The 25659-nt window shown below is 30.1% G+C and overlaps 2 protein-coding genes across 2 annotated transcripts; both read left to right on the forward strand.

The window, feature by feature from the left end:
* The first annotated feature begins 7232 nt into the window (after positions 1-7232).
* Positions 7233-13271, forward strand: LOC142328305 (uncharacterized). Its single transcript, XM_075372012.1, has 4 exons — positions 7233-7343; positions 9987-10154; positions 11196-11340; positions 13134-13271. The coding sequence occupies exons 1-4, from the start codon at positions 7233-7235 to the stop codon at positions 13142-13144; spliced, it is 435 nt and encodes a 144-aa protein (XP_075228127.1). The 3' UTR covers positions 13145-13271.
* Positions 13224-24948, forward strand: LOC142327533 (uncharacterized). Its single transcript, XM_075370673.1, has 5 exons — positions 13224-13358; positions 14770-14927; positions 16127-16279; positions 20678-20833; positions 23200-24948. The coding sequence occupies exons 2-5, from the start codon at positions 14817-14819 to the stop codon at positions 23404-23406; spliced, it is 627 nt and encodes a 208-aa protein (XP_075226788.1). The 5' UTR covers positions 13224-13358; positions 14770-14816; the 3' UTR covers positions 23407-24948.
* Positions 24949-25659: the final 711 nt, after the last annotated feature.

Raw genomic sequence — 25659 nt, forward strand, 5'->3', positions numbered from 1 at the left:
CTGTACATGTTAGCAATTGTTCTTTTATCTCTGTATTTGAACCCTAACTATTTTAAAATGCTGAACATTTTATTCCAGTTTACGTTATCGAATGCCTTTTCTAGGTCTATAAACGCCATGTATGTTGGTTTTTTTTTTCTTTAATCTTCATTCTACTATTAATTTGACGCCTAAAATTGCTTCCCTTGTCTCTATACTTTTCCTGAAACCAAATTGGTCTTCTCCTAACACTTCTTCCACTCTCCTCTCAATTCTTCGGTATAGAATTCTAGTTAAGGTTATAACCAATACTTCCTTATCCAACCTAAGAGGTTGGATATGGAAGTATGGAACTGAAATTTTGAAGTGAATTAAAATTTCAGGATTGACCGGGATACGAACCCAGACCTTTCGGATAAGAGAGTAAACATTACTACTCTACCTTGGCGACCGGTGAGGTGATTAATTGATGCGAGCTAAAATAGTGATAACATTAACTTATAAATTTAAAAGAATTGAAATAAAAAAACACGCGATAGAAATTGAAAAGTGTGAAATTTTATAGGATGTGATTTTTAATGAATTAACAAAATAATTAAACAATTTAAAAATATTTTAAAAAATGCAACTTTACGTTTGCTTTCATCGGCTCATTTTATTTATATAATTGGTTTTTTGTTGTTTTCTCATAAGCATTATAAGTAGATGTAATTATTGAGAAAATACTAATTCTAAACCGAGAACTGAACCTGAAACTTTCAGTTTACTCTTGTGAAACCTGGCTAAACAAATTGTGATCCGGTGTCCAAATCTGTGACTTTCAGTATATCAGTCGGTTTCTACTGCGTTACCGAGGTAACAAAATCGATTATAAAAATGAAATGTGACGCGAATAATTATAACTATAAATTACTTTGTGTCCTCTAAATATAATTTTTTAATTAAATTCATACTAAATGTATGTTAGCGTGTTTGTGTTCGCCCGCGTATTTGTATTATAGACGGGCCGGGCTGTGTTGTGAAACACAGTAGTCTGCTTTTTATTACCTATATTAAAACAAATGTTCCTGTTTTTTTCTCTCTCGTTTCTTTGCTTATTAGTTACTAAATACGATATAATCTAAGTTGTAAAATTACCAGATCCCCTAACAGGGAATCGAACCCGACACCTTTCGTGTAGCAAGCAAGCACGCTACTTTCTATGACACTAATCTGTTGATATAAGATTTTTATTTTTAATTACACCATTACGTATTTTAAACTGTTGTTTTTATATTAAAAGATATAATAGCAGTATTTAGTTAAAAAAGAAAAAAAATTATAAACGGACACTCACTATTTTTTTTTTTTTTTTTATGTCCAAGTCTAGTTATAAATATGTGCGAGTGCGAGTATAAATTATATCCGTAAATTGAATATTAGGTAAAACGAAATAACTGAAAATCTTATCATTACTGTTTGGGTTTCGTTGGTTACGTTCCTTTGTTAACGTGTACGAAGGTTTAAACGAAAATTTAGTTTCAATTATTATTTTGTATAATTACAAAAAAAAAAAAAAATTAATATCAACTTGAAAACAAATTAATGAAAAAAATTTAATATTCAACTGTCGGTTGTTATTATTAGAAGTGAAGGTGCTGTTAGGAAATACTTATTTTAATTATGGCAGTTGAAGAGATTGTTGTTTGTCTAGACGCTACGTCAGCGCAGGGGTGGGGAGCGACAGAAAAATTACGTGTGACAGAATGACGATTATGAAATGTAACGGTCAGTCCTTGTTTGTTAGAAAAAGATTACAGATGTCGCTGCGGTACACAGTTCAATTTGGATCCTTGCGTCTGCGGTCACTTGATTTATTAAAAAACTATTATTATTTCTTATACAGTTTATTTTAGATAGATGATCCACATTATTGATTGAGGTAAGTCTTTTTTTTAATATTATTATTTTAATATAATTTAAAATAAGTGTTCTTTTGTTTTCCTGGTGTATTCATACTTATGTAATGCATTTTAGTATACAATTTGCACTGTCCTATTTTTACAAACTAATAACTATTTATTTGTTAATATCATATCCAAACATTTCTAATATTGTTTTCTATTTATAATACCGGCGAAATGGTATTCCAAAAATAAACAAACAGAAATTAAACAAATTTTGATGCACGACTAGTTAAACTAATTGTTCTGTATTCTTCACATTTATCTGTTCCTGCTTTTTTTGGTATCATTACTAATGATACCAAAAAAAATTTCCTAATGAAAAATCATTAGGAATTTTGAACAAGGAAGCTGATGCAATCATGGCATTAGGAGCTGAAAAGAGAGTTAAAATCAAAAGAAAGAAAGAGATAACAAAATCAAATGGTTATAGGAAAAAGTCTGCTGAAACAGCTGATGAAATGGAGAAGTTAAGTGCAAAATTTATCAAACTTTCTAAAAACAGTTGAGAACAATCCGTATAAGCAATACAAACATTAGCGTGTGGTTATTTTTTTACCACTTTTCAAGAAAAGTACGGTATTACTTTCAGTTACATGTTGGTAGTGAGAGCTGAAAATGAATTTTCACATTTTGAAGCATTAGTAATACGAAAATATCATTCATTTAAATTGGGGTTTCATATATATGTATAGTCCTAATTTTGTGGTTTGAACATTTTGAAAGCTATTTGATCAGTTTCATTGAAATTTTGTAGTGTATCTGAAATTTTACATATGAAAATTCGATGAAGAATTCAAGTTGTTCTTGAGTTATGCTCAATTTGAGGTCAAAAAAGATTGAGATTATGTTGACTGTGTAGCGGTGTGTTTCTAATTTATGCTTATACAGTTAGTCACAGTGGTGAGTGAGTGAAACTTGATGCTTGTATGTATGGTCTATTAGTTTATTAAACTTATGTAATTTGTTGTACTCTAAAAATCAGTACTTTCAGACTACAGATAGTGCGGCTGTCAGAAACAAAAAGTCAGTCTTCTTGCATAGAACTGTGCCAGTCTTTTTATTTATTTTTGTTTGTTTATGACTGCACTTAAAAAATAAACCAAAGAGCTTTCATGGAATGTTTGAAGCTGAAGCATTTTTTAAAACTTCTTTTTTAGATTAAAATCAGTTTCATTAAAGATATCCATCGTGTGATTAAAATGTATAAAAATATTACTCAATTTTTTTTTTACACAAGAATTTAAACAAAAGTATTTAGTAAGATAATAGAAGCCTATCATTAAGATTTGATAATCCTTTTATAAATGAGGAGAACTGTGTTGTTTAATTTTATCATTTCACTTTTCAAAAATTCTTTTTCATGTAGATAATCAACTTTTTATTTCTTGCAAACATCTTTCATTCCAAGTCACATAACTTCTTTAGTAATTAAGTCGCTGTCTACTCTCTAATCTTTCTTTCCAGCACAATATATAGAGCCTACTTTTTTGTCAATTCTGGTGTCCAAACTTTCATTTTTCCATATTTATCTTTATTCTCAGCTCTTTCCCCGCTTTTACAGTAACTAGAGTTTATGATGAGAGTTAGTTAATTAGCAGTTTAAGATAAGAATTATAATTACTCTCTGTTCATTATAAAATGCAGTTCATTACCTGCTAACAGTGAACATTTGTTATCTGCATATTTAATTTCCTTCATTCTTTCTCGTTCCTTTCTTTTTTTTTTTTAGATGACATACATCCTTATTTCACTCTTTGACAAATGAACCCAGATCAACCTGTCCAATGTTTTCTTCCGGTGAATACAACTGACATTTATGTCAGTTGTTCTGACAGCGAGTTATGCTCGCTATTAACATTGCAGCAAAACAGGTTCATGAAGGCATCCTCTTCCGATGTAAGCCTGTTTCATCTCTGTTAAAACTTGATCCGTTAAATAGTCTTTTGTTGATATGAGGTTATGCAGTTGTTCTAGAAATGAATATGTTGCTTTGTGGTCAGCTAATGCTATTTCTTCAGTTTTGCTAACATAGTGCTGAGAAAACTATTTCTTAAAGTTTACAAACTAGCCTTTACTAGCAGAAAGCATAATTGCACTAGTCCTACTTTCATTCTCAGATTTAACAAAGTTGTACAAACGTTTTGCTTTTTCTCAAATAAGAAGTGAACTGAGAGATTCTGGTTTTTTATGTTTGAATCTTTGATCCATAAATTCAAAGCTTTTTTGGTTTTTTCAATGTTTGTGTCATGACAAACAAAAACAAACGTAGCCAATTGAGAAAAACCTACCGTTAAACTTGTCCGTACTTTTTCTTTATGTAGTGAATAATTGATTCATGTTACATAGTTTTGCTACTGAAGCTATGCTTTCACTAGTTTTTAGTTTATCAAGAAAGTCAACCTCCCTAATTAGAGGCTTAATTTTTTTGTCTTCTTTTCATTGATAAAATGAAAAGAAAAAACCAGACTTAGTAATAAAAAAAAAACCCATGACGTGTGTCTCAAATCGTACTAAAACGACACACAAACTGAATGTATCTGCTCAATACACAACTGCAACTTGCCGGTTGGCTCTATTAATATACATACTGAGCTTGAGAACATAACAAAATGATATAAGTAGCCCGCATACCAACTGCTACGATTTGCAAATGGTCAGCATTGACACCAAGTTTGTTGATAGCGACAAAGCAGTTGCTGGCAATTCTTGTATTTTCTTTATCATCATAATTAGGTTACAGTTAAAATAAACATTTTTATAAAAATGTACATATCATGTAGGCTTTGTGTAAATTTATTATGTTGTACTATTATTAAATAAATATTATGTTTATTATTTAATATATTATCCTGTAATGCTGATAACCTCTTTCCAAATACAGGTGAGAATATTGTTTTCAAATGGTAAAAGATAGTACAGTAATAACAAAGCATTTGTTAATTACTGTACTAAATGTTAATTTATTTGCAGTTATACTAGTAAAATTCACCCAAAAAAATTGGATGAGGCAACTGCCAATAAGTAAAACTGCAAACAGTGAGGGATTATTTTATAGCAAATTTATTTAAACAATTAAAATTGTTGAAAATGTTACATTACTTAGTTTAAAAAAAATTGTGCTACCTGTTTAAAAATTATTTTGACTGAAGAAAATTGTACTGTACTTCATAATGTTCCTTCCTGTGACATTATTAAGATATCCTTTGTTTAACATCTCTTTTGAAGATATAAAGTACTTTTTTGTCAGTAAAAAGAAGCAAGCGCAAGACTTTCTTAGTACAGAAATATAATATTGATTTTATTATTAATTGTAAGTAAATTTTAAAATTATCTAGTTTAATAATTTTTTTTTTGTCTTCAGTCATTTGACTGGTTTGATGCAGCTCTCCAAGATTCCCTATCTAGTGCTAGACGTTTCATTTCAGTATACCCTCTACATCCTACATCCCTAACAATTTGTTATAATAAGTTTAATAATAACTACTTTAAATATATTTTGTTTAGCTGCTAGAGATGAAGAGATCACTTTGAAGTCGTGATCGGCGTGCTGCTGAATTGCAAGTGGAAACTGAACAGCTTAAAGAACAAGCTGTTTGACAAAATGCAATTATTGCTTCATTACGCAAGAGAATAAAGGTGGGCTTGCAGTGTAGATTATTTTTAATTCATATAGAAATTGGTTAGATAGAGTATTAGTTAAGGAATATTGATGGGTGAACAGAGTGGAGTTCTTTTATCTATTTGGTAATTAATTGGTTGGAGTGTATAAGCTGGCCAGTTTTATTTTTTAGTTTCATAGCTGTTATTAATTAATGATAATGTAAAAAATATAGTTTTTTATGCTTCTCATTTGGATTATTTTTTTAGTTTATTGTTTGTAAAAATGGATGTGCTCAGTCACCAAAAATAAAAGGCATAATGTTTGAGGGTGTATTGGAAAATCTATAACATTGGATAATCTTAAATTATTATTGTTATTTTTATGTTTCTAATTGGAAAATATTTACTCTAAAACCGTAGAAAAATTGGACACAATATTTGCATCACAGTTGGAATTAGATTGTAAACTTTGTTAATTGGATTTTTATTTTCTGTTGTATTAGGAATGTAAGGAGGTAAAAATGTATACTCCAAAGAGAAAGTGTTGTGTAAGATTCATTCACACTTTTGAAAGAAATATAGTTATTAGTGAATTTAGAAAGAGCAAAGTTTGTTGAAATAAACAAACAGTGGTACTGCTTTATAGAAAGTAATCAATATAAAATCAATTTGTGCCTCTTGTAAGGTTTTTTTTTTGTCTTCAGTCATTTGACTGGTTTGATGCAGCTCTCCAAGATTCCCTATCTAGTGCTAGTCGTTTCATTTCAGTATACCCTCAAATTGTTACATCCCTAACAATTTGTTTTACATATTCCAAACGTGGCCTGCCTACACATATTTCCCTTCTACCTATCCTTCCAATATTAAAGCGACTATTCCAGGATGCCTTAGTATGTGGCCTATAAGTCTGTCTCTTCTTTTAACTATATTTTTCCAAATGCTTCTTTCTTCATCTATTTGCCGCAATACCTCTTCATTTGTCACTTTATCCACCCATCTGATTTTTAACATTCTCCTATAGCACCGCATTTAAAAAGCTTCTAATCTTTTCTTCTCAGATACTCCGATCGTCCAAGTTTCACTTCCATATAAAGCGACACTCCAAACATATACTTTAAAAATCTTTTCCTGACATTTAAATTAATTTTTGATGTAAACAAATTATATTTCTTACTGAAGGCTCGTTGAGCTTGTGCTATTCGGCATTTTATATCGCTCCTGCTTCGTCCATCTTTAGTAATTCTACTTCTCAAATAACAAAATTCTTCTACCTCCATAATCTTTTCTCCTCCTATTTTCACATTCAGTGGTCCATCTTTGTCATTTCTACTACATTTCATTACTTTTGTTTTGTTCTTGTTTATTTTCACGCGATAGTTCTTGCGTAGGACTTCATCTATGCCGTTCATTGTTTCTTCTAAATCCTTTTTACTCTCGGCTAGAATTACTATATCATCAGCAAATCGTAGCATTTTTATCTTTTCACCTTGTACTGTTACTCCGAATCTAAATTGTTCTTTAACATCATTAACTGCTAGTTCCATGTAAAGATTAAAAAGTAACGGAGATAGGGGACATCCTTGTCGGACTCCATTTCTTATTACGGCTTCTTTCTTATGTTCTTCAATTGTTACTGTTGCTGTTTGGTTCCTGTACATGTTAGCAATTGTTCTTCTATCTCTGTATTTGAACCCTAATTTTTTTTAAATGCTGAACATTTTATTCCAGTCTACGTTATCGAATGCCTTTTCTACAGAAGTTCCTCCTGATCTTACGGGTCAAGATATGTTGATCCATAAAGCTTCAGAACTTGTTCAGGTATATGCATTTTTAATTACTTATTATAATTTGTTTTCATTTTCCTTTGATAAATATACTTTTCAAGGCAAAATATATCTTTTTCTAATACATCATGTAGCTAAATGTTTAGTCATGCTTATTGTTTGTTAGATACTTAACCAGACGTAGATTACTATACAGCTTTCTTAGCTCTCGTACTTCTTAAGGTTGATATTATCCTTAACATGCTTCTATGAGAAATTGATGGATCGGTACTTATTATTTTTCATGGTATTCACAAATTGAAAATGATTGAAAATTTTAAACAGAACTAGGTACTTATGTATTAATGCCACCACAGCTACAGCTTCATTTAAAAACAAATTAGTCAATCGGATTTCAGTGGAAAATGAACAGTCTCTTTATTTATTTTATAAATATAATTCAACCAAACTTAACCTACGCTTGCTTCGTTCGCTAACTTTGACTAATTAACACCGTAATTTTTTGAGTATTTATTTAATAAATTCAGTAATTATTGCGATTTGATTATTTAAACAATAAATTAAATAAATACTCAAAAAATTACAGTGTTAATTAGTCAAGGTTAGCGAACGAAACGAGCGTAGGTTAAATTTGGTTAAATTATATTTATAAAATAAATAAATATAAATAACCATTTATATTCTGTTTTGAATCTGTTTCGGCTCATTTTCCACCGAAATCCAGTTTAAATAAAGCTGTAGCTGCGGTGGCGTTAATACGTAAGTACCCAGAACTAATATTGTTCATTATCTTGTAATCATCAGTTTAAAACTGAAATGAAGTTTACTTATTTAACACATTGAAGCCCAGCAATTGTATCCATGTTCATCCTGGGGGTTTTTAGGTAGATTTTTAAAATTTGTTTTAAAATAAATACGGATTGAATATAAATACATTATATACCATTTTAAAGAGCAAATCATGAAGTTTATTTTAGTGTATGAATTTAAAAAAATATACTACTCACCGTTTGTGTGAAAAAATAAAAATAAAAAAGCGAAAAAATAAAATTGTGACTGTGATAAGTTCACTTTACTGCTTGCTTTTTCACTAATTTTACAAGATTGAAAACTAAAATAAACTTGTCTCTAATTTATTACAAATTAAAAAACCTATAGTATTCACTTAATTATAACAGTGAATATGTGCAAAAAGCAAATGTGAAATTGTTATATATACTTGGGGTTGGTATGGCATAGTTTGAAACAGTCTGAAAGACACAGTGCTGTACCAGTCGGAACACCACCAACCAATTTCTCGTCTTCCTACTTTCCCTGTAGATGTTTTACTCTTTTCCGAAGACACTTTACAAATCTGTGTTGGCTGAGCATTTTTATCTGTGGGAGAAATCCTGTCTGGAAAGTGACATCCAGTGAGTATTTGAAGCAACAGACATAGGAATTGTTTTTTGAACAAGAGGTCCACCTTTATTGCCCGATTCTACTCAAAGTGACTCGATAAACTTTTCTAATTGTATTTATTTCTCAAGCTTGGAGGTCGGGATTCACGATAAAGGAGAAATGAATTTGAAGCAGCCATCTTAAAAAAAATGAAAGAACAGTTTTTTCCACAATTTCATTTGTTTCCTCTTGAAAGGATAATCGGCAATGATTTGGTCATTTCTATCGCTGGATTTATTTTTGTTACAGTCAATGATGACATCGGGTTTGGATTTTGTTATCGTACCTTCTTTTGAATGAACTTGAACATCTGTTCGAGTCATTTTGTGAGCCGATAACAACACTAAAACATCGCTTGTATCTTTCCACTTTAGACATAGAAGCTAAAAATCCAAATAAAGCTGGTGAAGTGTAAAATCTGCCCAGGAATACAGTATGCTCCTTGTCAAGATACTGAGACAATGGTCTCTGGAATAGTGATGTAACTGAATTATCTTTCCTTTTGCCAGTATAAACATCAAGCTGAAGATCACATCCGGTTGAAGAGTCACACACAATCTACAGTTTTATCCCATTCTTGTCTGGTTTTTTTTTTTATTATAAACCTGGAACCAAATCCTTCCTTGAAAACCACACGTTCCTTCATCTACTGTCAAATTTTCATAAGGGGAAAGGCAACTCCTTTCCCCTTATGAAACTGTGAAAGCAATTGATCTAAGAATGGCCTTTGTTTGTACATCGGATCATTTTGTGTCGTTAAACACTGGCAGTGACAGCAGATTATCAATTATCAACAAATGACCACCCTAAGTATAAATACTAAAAAAATAATAAATACAATTTTTATTTTTTTTAAGATTAAGTCGATGAAATTAGTATAAAAAAAAAGTTTCCCTCATATTCTTGACTTAGCAGGAATATTATTCATATAGGCGTAAAACCAGTATTTGATTGTGATCATAATATGTAGTGCTCAATAAGTTACTTTGTATTGTAAATTTGAATGCGATTGCAGTTTGTATTGTATGAAATTAAAAAAAAATGTAATGTATGCACTTGAATTTACATTTTTCTTTGCGAATTAAAACTATCAGTCTGTGAAGTGCTTTTACGGTAAAAGTGTATAATTATCTGTTTAGCATGTTTTTTTTTTCAAATTTGTGTTTTTTTTTATTTTATTAACTGAAGTAAAATGATGGAAGTTACTCGTTGTATCATTCTAATTTATTTCATTTAGGAAACACCATTGCTACAAACAAGATCTACTACTATGTCTGATACATTAGCTACAGTTAAAGTTGGGTTACGTAGTTGTAGAGACGCATTAGAAAGAGCATTAGCTGATCGTGATAAACTTCAGAGGCAAGCTGCAGATCATATTTTAGAGATCGATCGACTGAGACAGGTTTGTGACTGTTTTCATCTGATTCAGAAATTTTATTTTTGTTTGAAAATGCGTGAATTTTCTATTTCTTATAAAAATAAAAAAAGTTGTTTTATGTCAAATCTTAATCGTCATAATTTAAATTTTTATTTGTGGTTTTTAGAGAGGTTTTAGATTTATAAGAAGAAAAATGCATATTGTTTTTTTTTTTTTTGTATATTGAGGCATACATTGATAATATTTTATGTTAAATTAAAAACTTTTGATTGCTCAGGTTTTTTTTTTGTAGCTGCTGCTTGTACAGTTTTCCATCTAAAGGGAAGCGAATATTATTCAGTTTTTCTTATTTAAAAGAACCTGTTATTTGTCAGATTATTAATGTAGATCCATCGGGTTAGTCTTGTCATCGTAAATCAGCTGATTTTGAAGTCAAGAGTTCTTATGTTCAAATCCCAGGTCGTGGATACTGGGTCGTATTCTTTGATGGTTGGGTTTCAGTTAACCATACATCCCAGGAATGGTCGACCTGAGACTGTACAAGACTACACTTCATTTACATTCATACATATCATCTTCATTCATCCTCTGAAATAATACCTTACAGTGGTTCTGGAGGCTAAACAGAAAAAAGAGAGACAGAGATTATTAATGTAGGCATTTTCTATGCAATTCCTCGTTGAGATGTTTTTGATATTTGAAACTATATAGCGATGCATTCTTTTATCTTGGACTCATAAATAATTATTAAATGATTACAAAAATTTACAAATGTTAAAAATGTACATATAATTACTTTTTAAGTCATTTTTGTCCAGTTTTTAATGTTTGTAAGAACTGTCGAATATTTTGATTCTACATTTATTTATATTTTTAATTTAACTATCCAAATTATGGATATCTTTGATTGAAATTTCTGTAACAGTTTATTAATCTTTATTAATGTTACAAAAAAGTGTACCTTATAAATATTTCTAAAATCTATATTGTAATTTAAAAATATTAGTATTCTTTATTCAGGTGAAACAGTATATTTCCTAATTATTTAGTTGGTTTGTCGTATAGGAAAAGGAGACATTAGAAATACAGCAGCGTGCTGCTGAAAGAGAGTTACAGGAATTAAGGGATAAATTAACAGCATTAAATCGTAGTTTGGGTTCAGCAACTGGAAATATTGCTGTTCAAGAAGATACAATATCCACACTGAGAGGTATGCTTTACATTATTTAACTGTTTTTTTAAAAATAATATATATTTAAAGATTAAATCAGATTAATTTTTGAATTGGTGATTTATTAAATAGGTTTACAGTACAGTTCTGTGCTGCCAAAGCAGGTGTGTTTTATTCTCATGCTGATATTTGATAAGTTGTATAAAATTACATTTTGTTTTTGTTTTTTTAATTAGATGATTTGAAGCAGAGAGAGGAAAAAGGGAACAGGTTACAAAATGAATTTTGTCATATTCTTGAATCGTTAGCAATAATTCTCAGTACACCAATAAGATTTGTTGAATCACAGGAAGCAAGTGTTAAAGATAGAATAAGGGAAATCTTTAATGAAAACAGGGATAAATCAGTTATTTATAATTAACGTTAAACATTTTTTTTAATTTTTAGTTTTTCCTGTCTTTTATAGTGTACCGTGGAAAAAAAAAAATATTGCTCTTGGTTAAAAAAGTATTTTTTAATGCTTTGATGTTTACTAAATCTAAAAATACAATGATCTTTGTTGTGAAATTCATATGTTTTTTGAACCAAGAATTCATTCATGTATTTTACAAGCGCATTCATTTGAAATGAAAGTTACATTCAAATGAAATGTATCAGATTTAAATGTGAACGTATCATTTGTGTAGCACAAATATGTGCTACACATTTGTGTGTTTGTTCACATTTTCCATTTATGTATGGAAGTTATCAAGTGCCAAGAAAAAAATGTTGCTTCTCACAAAATATAAAAATAAGATATTAATTGTAAAGTAGAATAAAAATTTAACGACTACTGTAGGTTTAGGAGACTGTTCATTGTGTGATGGTTGTAGTAGTTAGTCTAGTTTCCCCTGTTATTATTACATGATTGTAGTAAGCTGTAAATATATTTATATACGATCTTTGCAATAACCAAAATTTGATGTATGCAGCTGATCTCTCATTAATCATTCAAAAGCCCCCATCAATACTTCCAAGTTACAATGGTTATTTGGAAAGTTCTCGGCCTGTCGTGGAGGTGGCTCATGTATGACCAAATGACTGAATTTTTAACTTAAACTTATCAATATTATTTTTATTATTTTACCTACATGAGGCAGAAATAAAAGTAGCTTTTAACAATCCATGTTCTTTTTTATTATATTTTTTTAATTTTTCATTCACTATTATAAACAGTTTTGATGTTTTTATTTCTATTGGTGATCTATATATATAAAATATTTTGTAATTTTAAACCAAGTGTTTGTTATAAGTTTTAATTTTCCTTTTAAAACTTAATTAACCTTCTGAAATTAACTCTGTATGCCCATACTTACCCGCTGTTTGATCTTCCTGTACCACAAAACTGCAAAATACACTTTCTTGTTTCATAATCTTCTCTACCTGTTCACTACCCTAGTCACATAATCTTTATGTTTATTAGTTTCCTTATGCATTTGCATTAAAAGCAAATCTTTTCAGTTCATTCTTAGCTCGACAGCAGTTGATCCTGTGGATAAAAATTATCTTTTCTGTAACTTCAGTGATAATTCTTTATTTAGAATAATTGACTCTCCAGTTACCCAGTCTTCTCTTCTTCTTCCTTTTGTTTTTTAATCGGTATAAAGTAAAATAATCAGTTGTAGATTTTTGTTCTCATTTCGCTTCACTTGATCCAATTATGTGCATTCTGTTCATTTTCATTAGATCATTGGATGTTTACAAAGAGAATTCAATTTAGATTTAGTATAAATTGTTAAAGAATAAAATTCAGATGTTAATAAATAAGTTATTTTTGAAAATTTGTGTTTAAGATAATCGGTGATTGATGTTTCTTAGCGTATAGAGTCATTGAAAGATAAAATAGCTGCACTAAACTCACAGTTAAATAGACAGTTGGAATTAACAGATTCAGCCAATAGTAGAATAAGAACTCTGGAAGATGATAAGGCTTGTATTGAATCAAAGTTACATAAATTGGGGTTGATTTGAGTTCATGTGAAATTACAAAAGAAAATTTGAGACGAGATTAATCAATTGTGAGTAAATAATAATTAATTTTTTGTTTAACTCTGTTAAAAAAAATTTTTTTTGTGGATTTGTTGTATGTATTTGATTTATGGCTAAAAGAATTTTAGTAATTATACTCGGTAATTTTTCTTTTGGTGAAAACATTTGTGTTTAAACAATTTTGTTCAGCTTTTATATATAAATAAAATTTATGAACGTTGTTGTCATAAGCAAAGTCTTCTGTTTCACTTGAATTGCACAACTCATCTTCATCAATATGTCATCTTAATGTAATATAATTTCTATATCACGGGTAGAAATATATTCATTCAATTTCAAAAAGATAAAACAACCATTTCACAAAAAAACTCAAATAAAACTAGCCTAGTACAGAAAGTATTATCAACTACAAACACACTGACTGAATACTACTGATTGAATATAAGCAGGCATGCCAACTTACCATAACAAAATAATCTCATTTAGAAAAACTGAAACATTTCAAGGAAAATACTTTCTGTTTTAAAAAATATATTTTTTTTAATAACATAAGGTGGGTCATTTGTTGGTCAAGGGGGGGGGGGTTAAAAAGTAATCCATTATCTAATTTCTGTTATGAAAATAAAAAGCTGTTAGAAATCTGAACTTGATGTTTTCAGAAAAAAATGTTACCTTTAATGACACAAATTAATTTTTTCAGATTTTTTGACCTCCCTTGGTCCATCTAGGGTTAATGTACTTGAAATTCATGTTTTGTGCGGGACCACAAAAAGAGTGTTAGAAACTTTATTTGTTCAATGGAAATATAAAAGGGGATTCGTCTCTTCAGATGTTATGAGATTTTGTTATTGCTGAGCTATTGAACAACTCCGTGTTAAGTATGTTAGGCAGCTATCTATTCGTATGTTAGGCAGCAAAATCAGTCATGTACTTAGGGACTATTGCAGTTAAAATTTTCCCAAAACGAATAAGATGTTGATGAAAATTGAATGATCATGTCATTAATGCGGTGGTTTGATGCCTTATGATTTTTTAGTTATGGTTTTTTGTTATGGAGAATAATCAGAGATGTGGTACTTTCCTTAAATGCAAATGTCCTGAATTACCTGAAGCTTTTTTAGTTAAAAATTCAGTAGATTTTATAAATTGAGACAAAACTTTGTTGTAAAAATATGTAATTTACCGGTTAAAAATGCTGACACGAATAATAGCGCATTAGCATAGAAGGAGATTTTGAACAGTTCCTCTGATATGTATTAAAATTTACTGCAAAGTGTATTTTATTACTAATAAAATTAGGAGAAACCAATTTTTAGTCCACCCACTACTTAGTAACAAGTATTAAAAATGTATAAATTTTATTTTACAGTAATTGTTTTTAAATGAATTTTATAATATTTTATGTCTATCAAAATACAGACCTGTAATATTTAACTGTAGGTTTTTTCTTATAGTTTGTAACATTTTTGGAACGCTTAGTAAATGCGATGAGTGTGGATGAAATTACAAAAGATATTGGGGATGATCTTCATACAGAATCACTTTTATTAAGAGCTAAACAACTAGCAAGATTAGAATGTGATAAACTTGCTGTTAAGGTATTTAAAAATTTTCTTTTTTTTTACACTAAGTATTATATGTCATAATTTTTTTTGCCATAAAGGAAATTGTCAAATTGATTCAGTTTCATAAATAATGTTTCTTAAAATATTTTGGTTCATAAAGTGTTTAATGTATTTAAAATTCTTTAAATTACATTAAACATTGTTTGTTTACAGAAAAGAAAGATTATGTAATTAAAGGGGTAAAATGTTTGTTATTGTAGTCTTTTATCTTTACTTTCACTTGCTTTGTATATTGGCTATCTCCAAAAGAAATAGAGATGGATGTGAACCGATAAAACTTTGAGCTAAAAATAATATTTATCATGTCGTATTTTAATATTATATTAAAATACAGTGGTACCTTGAGATACGAATTTAATTCGTTCTGTGATCATCGTCGTATGGCAAAAATATCGTATCTCAAAGCAATTTTTCCCATTTAAAATAATCTAATATATATTAATGCGTTCTAGCGATATGAAACTAACCCAAAACACAGTTATTAATATAATATACACAATTTGTATATAAATAAACGAGTAATAACACACATAACGTTTATTAATTTATTTATTAATATATTAATAACACACAATGTTTATTAATCATCACTTTAATGTCGGGCCTTTTTGGCCTCACTTTCCTGACTTTCACTGCGTGAGTGAGACCTTCACAAGGTAACGATCAAGAGAGGTCTGTTTCTGCCTTCTTTTTAAAATGTTACGAAAGAGTTTGAGACCCCTATCATCAAATAAGGCACTCGCTTTCCCTGAAGACAATTTCTCAATTTTCATCATAAATCTCATATTTTATTTATGTTAAAACAGATTTAAACAGAACTGCATCTATTATTTTGCAAATATGTAAATATCTTGATTTATCATGTCATCACTACACCTAAGATGAAATATCTGAAAAGCTAAGGTTCATAACCGTGAGGCTGTGACTACACTTTCAATATAAAAAGATTTTTGTTACAAGCCTTATTCTAAGGGTATGCATATGTAGTTCCCATGGATTCCAACGGCTGTGTCACATTTCCTCACAAACAGATTTAATGTCAATCACATTCAAGTCATCATAAAACAAACCAAAAACTATCATTAAGGAATTATAGGAGACAGATGGTTTATATTTTTTTTATTCGAGGTATTCATTATAATTTTTGTTTGTTTCTTTTTATTTTTTTACAGATAATGGATGGGCCAATAAGTAATACTTTTATTAATGAAGTTCTGTCTGTTAATAAAGATATTAAATTAGAGACTGAACAGGATGATGTAGCAGAAATAACATTCTTATTTGTACCACATCACATGACCAAAACTGATACATCATTTGAGCATGTAAGTTTTTTTTTATTTTGTATGTTTGGCCGACAGAACTGTGAACAATTTTTTGCATTTATTTATATTTATTTCTGCTGTGTGTTTTCGTTCCTGGTTTTCAAACAGTTCTTCGTTCTTTTGCTTTATTTTCGTCTTCTGTCTTTTGACCAAATGTTCCTTTTTCTCCTCTTTGAAATCCTTGAAACCTTTATTGATCTTCTTTTTTTACTATAAATGTAGTTGTTGGTATTTTCTATGAGCATGGAAAAAGATTTGGCTTTTCTTTTTCTGATGGAATGTGAGATTTTCTTGGTTTCATTGTGTTTGTAATAAGTATCTTTATTATTTCTTAATCTGCATTCATTTTCTTGTATTCGTATTGGTCCTAGGATTTTTCTCAAGTTTTTACTTTTTTTTGTAATTGGATTTATTTTATCTGATTTCAAACTGAGGATGTACCTGATATAAACCTCGGGTTTGATTACCAAATTTTGGTGTCTGATTTTGGCATCTACCGAGTTGTTACTTTTGTTATATCTTTTCTTAGTTTGTAGGCAAATTCTATTTTTCTCATTTTTTTTTGATTGAATTCACTATCTAAATGATTAATTTCGATTTTACTCCCATATATTAAAATTTGTTGACTATTGATTTTTCCATGTTTTGTTTTTTGGGACTGGCGATAATAAAAGCATAACCTAAAGTTCTGAAAAGTTAATGTTACCAGTTAAGAGTTAATTTACCATTTACAATTTACCTCTTCGTAAGAGTTAATTTACCATTTTTAGTGACTTAGATACAGTATAACAAGTGTATTTATTGAAGGTTAACTTACTATCAAAATATTGACCTAAGTCTTTAATAAAAAATACCTTCAGTAATGCAGTATTATTCAGTAAATAGTTATATCAACATTAGCAAACCTTCCAAATTAAATATGAAAAAAAAATTTATGTTAGAAGAAATGGTATTTAAGTTACATTATTTTTTCATAGAGTTCAAATTGATTTGAAGTAATTTAATATAAACTGGATTTTGATAAGCTTAAATAATTTCATATCATCCACAAATAATAAAAAATGTGAATAGCGTATAATTTAATTGAATCTCGCTTATAAATACTAGGAAAACTGGAGAACCCAAATGCATGCCTTGCCTTACGCCAGATCTAACATAAATAGGCTTAGAGATAAAATTATAATTTTTTTATATACGGGATTCTTTTTGAACAAAATTAATGTATCAAAGAAAACAATTAATTGTTAAATCCATACGCACCAAATTTTAATAACTAATATATTAAATTCTTTTTTCCTGTTTAGCCTCCGGTAACTACCGTTTAGATAATACTTCAGAGGATGATATGTATGAGTGTGAATGAAGTGTAGTCTTGTACATTCTCAGTTCGACCATACCTGATATGTGTGGTTAATTGAAACCCAACCACCAAAGAACACCGATATCCACGATCTAGTTTTCAAATCCGTGTAAAAATATCTGGCTTTACTAGGACTTGAACGCTGGAACTCTCTCCCAAATCAGCTGATTTGGGAAGACGCGTTCACCACTAGACCAACCCGGTGGGTTAATATGATATTAACTACATCAAATGCAGAACAGAAATCAGTATAAATTTCATCAATTTAATAACCATCATTTAGTGAATCAACATTATTATCCATATATACACAAAAGGTCGTTTGTATAGATTTACGTTCCAAAAAACCATGCTTTTTAGGAATTACAAATTTCTTTATACGAGGTGTAATTTTCATGCAAACTACCTTATTTAAGAGTTTGGCAAAAACTTTGCATTTGCTGATAGTGAAATAATTATGGATATTACAGTTTTTAAATAATGGGCATATGTAGCAAATTTTCCAAATGCTATAAGAAACAAGAGTATTTAACGAACAATTTAAGAGCTTAGTTGAAAACTGTACAAAAAGACGGAGAATTTGTTTCACTAAAAGAGAATGAATATTTTCTGGGCCAATCAAAAAATTGTAATTAGTCAGCAAATGACTTTAACATCATTCTCAGAATAACATTTTCTGTAGCAGTCATTACAATTAAATGTAATTTCAGTTGAAAAAATCATTGTTAGAGTTTCAAAATCCATATGAGATGGAGAAGATCTATCGTCATTTTTGTTAGCTATAAAATAATCTTATGAATAATTAAATAAAGATTCCTCAACATTAACAGTATAATTTAATAATAAATCTTTACAACTAAGTGTATTACATACACTTTGTTGTTAAATAATTCTTAAAATTAGTAGATGTACATTGTATCATTTAGTAAATATTAAATCTTACAATACTAATATTTTTATAATCCGTGAAATATTTATGAGAGATAAGACTAGAATTCAAAATCTTAAGACAACGTTGTTATCTGTAAAGGTAAATGATATATTTATAACGATAAAAAATTTCACCATGAGCATTAACACTTAACGTCAGTAAGATTAGAAAAAACTAAATCATGAGAATTGCCGCAAGAGTTATAATAAATTATTTGATTGTAAAAGATTACATTTTGTAGAAAAATCTGTAAAGTGAGTAGCAGCATTTTTAACATTTAAGTTTGGATGATAACATTTTGTAGTCAAAATTAAGGGTCACCAAGTAATAATAATTTAACTGTGGCTGCACTGTTAATGTTTGTGGTAAGTGAATTAGAAATACCATTTTTTTTTTTAATTTGATAAATTATACAAAAAATCATAAATTATTTACTTTGTAGCATTCATTTATTGTTTTTTATTACGCCAAGTAGATTTACTACAACTGGGATTGATGAAACAATTTGTAAAGGTTCTCTTTAAAGAAGGAGAGTGTTTTAAATGTATATGCCATACGTTTCCACAACTGTCAGAACTGAAAGTGAAAGGTGTTTTCAATGGTCCAGATGTTTGTAAACTTTTTGAAGACTGAGTCTTTCAAAAAAATATAGAGGACATTGAAAAAGAAGCTTGGAAAGCATTTAAATAAGTGATAAAGAAGTTTTTGGGGAATTTTTTTTTGTCTTCAGTCATTTGACTGGTTTGATGCAGCTCTCCAAGATTCCCTATCTAGTGCTAGTCGTTTCATTTCAGTATACCCTCTACATCCTACATCCCTAACAATTTGTTTTACATATTCCAAACGTGGCCTGCCTACATAATTTTTTCCTTCTACCTGTCCTTCCAATATTAAAGCGACTATTCCAGGATGCCTTAATATGTGGCCTATAAGTCTGTCTCTTCTTTTAACTATATTTTTCCAAATGCTTCTTTCTTCATCTATTTGCCGCAATACCTCTTCATTTGTCACTTTATCCACCCATCTGATTTTTAACATTCTCCTATAGCACCGCATTTCAAAGGCTTCTAATCTTTTCTTCTCAGATACTCCGATCGTCCAAGTTTCACTTCCATATAAAGCGACACTCCAAACATATACTTTCAAAAATCTTTTCCTGACATTTAAATTAATTTTTGATGTAAACAAATTATATTGCTTACTGAAGGCTCGTTTTGCTTGTGCTATTCGGCATTTTATATCGCTCCTGCTTCGTCCATCTTTAGTAATTCTACTTCTCAAATAACAAAATTCTTCTACCTCCATAATCTTTTCTCCTCCTATTTTCACATTCAGTGGTCCATCTTTGTTATTTCTACTACATTTCATTACTTTTGTTTTCTTCTTGTTTATTTTCACGCGATAGTTCTTGCGTAAGACTTGCTGTTCATTGTTTCTTCTAAATCCTTTTTATTCTCGGCTAGAATTACTATATCATCAGCAAATCGTAGCATCTTTATCTTTTCACCTTGTACTGTTACTCCAAATCTAAATTCTTCTTTATCATTATTAACTGCTAGATCCATGTAAAGATTAATGTTGGGAACAATAAGAACCCAAATTTTAAGTTTATAGTGGAAGTCATGCTAATGAAATTCCAAGAGGTCCATTTTCTGCATTCTTATATTAATTACTTACTCGATAATCTTGGTGCTGTAAGTGAAGAACAGGTTGAAAGATTTCATTTAGATATAAACAAACTGGAACACACTAATGAAATGGAAGGCAGAAGAATGCAAACCTGATTGCAGGGTACTGTTAGTGCTTCCATATAGATGATCCGCAAGCTGACTAGAATAGAAAATATGACCTGAGAAGCGTTGAAAGGAAGAAAAAAGGCAGTAGAAGTCTGTAGAGGTAAAAAAAAACTGCGTAGGGGTAAGAAAAATATTGTTACTTGACAGAAAAAAAAATTGTGGCCATATTTGAAAACAGTGTACAAAATAACATAAAAATCAGTTTATCAGATAACAAAAACATTCAAATCCCTTAATTTAGTTGACCTCCTTTATACAAAAAATTATAAAATATTTACTTTGTGTCATTCATTTTTTGTTTTTTATTACAGCAAGTAAATTTATTACAACTGAAAGAGGAACCGCTTGATGTACAACTGAAAAAGGAACCGCTTGATATTATTGATGATGATATTGAAAAAGATCCTTTAGCAATTGAAGAGACCAACTTAGTTAAATCAGAAAATTTTAAAGTTGAAAATGAAGAGGTAAGGGTGTTAGATTTTGCATACATTGGAACACCAATTATCCAGATTGACTTTTGCAATGCCAAATCTGGATAATGTAAAAACGTTTATCATATATAGTGCAGATATCATTCTAATGTTTAATGAGTAACACACTAAGTAATCTTAGTGTGTTACTCATATATAAATAAAAATAAATTTATTTTAGTAAAATTAAAAAGAAATTTGGAACATTTGTATAGTGTAAGGAAAAAGAGGTACAATCATATGGTTAAAAAAATACAGTGTGTAGGAATTTGCTTTATAATTAGTTTTACAAAAGCCAAAATATATATATATATATGTTTTTGCTAAATGAATTACAAATAAGTCAATTAAAAACCCCAGTAAAAAAAGATGATAAAAAAAATTTTCAGATAGCATATATACAGCTAGAAACAAAACCATCTCATCATTATCTACCTGCTTCCACAGGTGAAACCTCAAACTGGTTTACTAATTTTTTTTTTTAAGAAACTGCATAAAGATTAGTCTGCTTTATAAGAATATAAAACTAATTCAGTAAAAAATAACCTGAATAAAGAATGTACACTAGGTGTAATCAGTTAGATAAGTTTATTCCTGGAGTAGGGAAACAACGTTCTGCACTGATGTACGAATAGTTTACGACTGACAGCAGTAGATGAGATTAGTAACACATAACCAATAACGATGCTAACAGAAGCATTGTTAAAGGTGACACTCAAATAACTGCAGTTCCAGCATTCTCAGTTTGGTTTTGACATTGCTCACCTATGTATGTGAATATATACATATACGAGGTGCGACAATAAAGTAATGTGACAAAAAAGGTTGCTTACCGTTTTAGTCATGCTTAGTGTTGTCTCCTTCAAAGTAGTTCCCCTCTGATTGCACACACTTATTCCAGCGTTTCTGCCATCGATGGTAACATTTCTGGAACTCATCTTCTGTAATATCCTCCTGTGACCCTCGTCACAGCTTTTTAGACATCTTGTGTTGTTTGAAAATGGTGTCCCTTGACCGCCATTTTGACTCTTGGAAATAGAAAAAAGTCCCACGGAGCGATATCTGGCGAATAAGGTGGCTGTGGTAGTACTGAAATTTGTTTTGAGGTTAAAAATTGCTGTACTGACAGAGCAGTATGGGATGGCGCATTATCGTGATGCATAATCCAATTATCAGCAATGTTGACAATGACACGAAGAACTCGTTTACGAAGTCTTTCTAAAATTTATTTGTAGAAATATTGGTTAACTGTTTGTCCAGGAGGCACCCGCTCTTTATGAATAATTCCCTTGGAATCGAAGAAACACAGAAGCATGCATTTCACTTTTGACTTTGACACGTGAACTTTTTTTGTTCTGGGTGATCCCTTTGAGCACCATTGCAAACTTTAGTGTTTCGTCTCTGGATCGTATTGCAAAAACCAACCTTCATCACCGGTGATAACACGGCCCAACAAATCTGGATTGATTTTCGTTTGCTCTAACAGATCGGCTGCCACATTATTCCGTGTTTCTCGCTGTTGTTGTGTGAGATTTTTGGGGACCATTTTTGCACAAATCTTTCTCATACCAAGATCTTCAGTTAATATTACCGTTTCTCGATCGATGTTGAGTTCTTCTGTGATCATTTTCACGGATAATCTTCGATCAGATTGTACGATTTCATATACCCTGGTGAAGTTGACATCTGTCCGTGAGGTTGATGGTCGTCCACTGCGGTCGTCATCTTCAACATTCGTTCTGCCTTCACTAAAAATTGTATGCCACCGAATAACTTGAGCTCTTGACATAATCTTCTCTCCAAAAACCTTCTGAAGCTTACCGTAAGCTGTCGTCGTGTTTTCACCCAATTTAACGCAAAAAGAAATGGCATACCGTTGCGCAATATTTTGCGGTTTCATTTCTGTGACGAGAGACACAAAAAAACATGTGTTCACTTATTACAGCACAACTCACGACTGAGCAGTTGCATCAATGTGCCGCTTGGACTAGAAGTAGCTTATAGACCAAGGTTAAAGATGGTGTGCCTACGCAAGCTGCAGGGTTGCCACATCTTGCAAAGAAAAATCAGTCTCATTACTTTATTGTTGCAAGTCGTATATATATATTTAAATATTGTTGGATATTTCTCCTTGTCTGATACAACATCCAGAGAAGCTTTGTTCAGGAACATGGTAAATCTCCATAAAGTTTGGTGGAGCACCATCTTGTTGCATACTGAATCCTGAATTAATCTGGGGAACAGTGAAGTCCTCAAGCATTTCGGGTAACAGAATTTCATTCCATCATAATCTGACATTGACTTTTAATGTGTCCCTTTGATTTTCAATTGTAATTATTTGTTTTTTTTTAATTTTACAGGTTACTATTGATAATGGAACTAGAAGATCTACGTTAAAATCACATTTAAATATTCATACAAAAGAGAAAGGTTATGTTTGTAACTTCTGCCAAAAGGTTTTTAGAATTGTTCTTCTAATTAGAACAGATTTCTTAATATTCGTACAAGAGAGAAAAATTATGTATGTAAATTCTGCCAAAAGGTTTTTTATAATCCTTCTAATTTAAAGAAACATCTTAATATTCATACTAAAGAGAAAAATTATGTATGTAAGCATCTACACATAAAGTAGACTAGAATGAGATTTAAACTATTTAAATTTTGGCATAGTTATGCCTACAAAGCACTTTTTTCTTTTTTTTTTTTAACATGTTGTACCACCGTTAGATATTGTGTCAGACATGAGATGGTAATTTGTAGAATATGAAAAATGTAAATACCTTTGTAGAATGTGAAAAATGCCATACCTGACCAGGATTCAAACCCAGAACATGTAGATGAAAGGCTACAACACTACAATTTTTACCACATAGGCCAGCCAAGGCTACAAAATGCTTAAAGACAAAAAAAAATTAGATTTTTATATTACCTTTGTTTATAACGTGCGGATAATGTTTATGAACATTTTAAGTCCAGAATTATACCGATCGGGTAATTTGGTAGGTGTTGATGGATTCCACCAGTTCAGAAAATGAGGTGTAGAGACAATGTGTGTAAAGTTCACAAGTGAAAGTTGTTTTTGACATTGTTTTTCTCAAATGCATTTCCACAAGTAACACTGATCTTGAATGACTGTAAAGCCTCGTTCTGATTTTGTATTAAATTTATTTACTTCATATCACATGTCTTACATTTTAGTAATATTTTCAGATATTAAAACCAACAAAAAGTGTATAATCTGATATCTTTGTCTGTTATCAATATTGATCTCAAAATCTTTATTGTTCTTCTCTATTCTTTTATCCTCTACCCAGAATAGAATAAAAAGTGATCGGACTCAACAGATCATTACCTTATCCCTTTTTTGACTTTAATCATTCCTGCAATTCCAAATAAGTTTAACTTTAGAGAAGACAATGGAAATTTTTGTTCAGTTAAAAGTTTATCATTCATTCCCATTTCTATCAACAGAATCATATACCTTTTTAAAATGTGAAATGTAATACATAACTCTTGTATTTCACCATTCTATGTTATTTTATTAATTTCATACGAACGATTTGTTCCACACAAGATCTTCCTGTTCTAAACCACCCTGATAAATTCTCCAAATTGTTTATTGATGTGCTATTCAGTTTTCTACAACTTTAGGTTACTAAAAGAAGAGATATTCCTATGTGATATTAACTTCTATTTGTCTCCTATTTGGGTAGAGGATGAATTAGGGCAGACTGCCCATTCTTATGGAATTTTTTCTGTTTTCCAAATGTTTTCAAATAATTTCTCTAATAGATCATCATACATTAATTAACTAATCAGTATAATTATAAAAGTTATGCCATTATTGAGTCCTCACCAGATACTTTATTATTTTATAGATATCTGATTAAATATTCAGTACTTACGTATTAATGCCACTGCAGCTACAGCTTTATTTAAAAACAAAATATTCAATCACCGGTGGAAAATGAACAGGCTTTATTAATTTTAATAAATGGTTATTTATATTTATTTATTTAATAAATATAATTTAACCAAACTTAACCTATGCTCGCTTCGCTCGCTAACCTTGACTAATTAACACTGTAATTTTTTGAGTATTTATTTAATAAATTCAGTAATTATTGCAATTATTTATTATTTAAATAATCAAAACACTCCTGTTAATTAGTCAAGGTTAGCGAGTGTAGGTTAAGTTTGGTTAATTTTTTTTTTGTCTTCAGTCATTTGACTGGTTTGATGCAGATCTCCAAGATTCCCTATCTAGTGCTAGTCGTTTCATTTCAGTATACACTCTACATCCTACATCCCTAACAATTTGTTTTACATATTCCAAACGTGGCCTGCCTACACAATTTTTTCCTTCTACCTGTCCTTTCAATACTAAAGCGACTATTCCAGGATGCCTTAGTATGTGGCCTATAAGTCTGTCTCTTCTTCTAACTATATTTTTCCAAATGCTTCTTTCTTTATCTATTTGCCGCAATACCTCTTCATTTGTCACTTTATCCACCCATCAGATTTTTAACATTCTCCTACAACACCGCATTTCAAAAGCTTCTAATATTTTCTTCTCATATACTCCTATCGTCCAAGTTTCACTTCCATATAAAGCGAAACTCCAAACATACACTTTCAAAAATCTTTTCCTGACATTTAAATTAATTTTTGATGTAAACAAATTATATTTCTTACTGAAGTCTCGTTTAGCTTGTGCTATTCGGCATTTTATATCACAACTGCTTCGTCCATCTTTAGTAATTCTACTTCCCAAATAACAAAATTCTTCTACCTCCATAATCTTTTCTCCTCCTATTTTC

Source organism: Lycorma delicatula, chromosome 7, assembly GCF_047948215.1.
Source record: "Lycorma delicatula isolate Av1 chromosome 7, ASM4794821v1, whole genome shotgun sequence".
Lineage (NCBI taxonomy): Eukaryota > Metazoa > Arthropoda > Insecta > Hemiptera > Fulgoridae > Lycorma > Lycorma delicatula.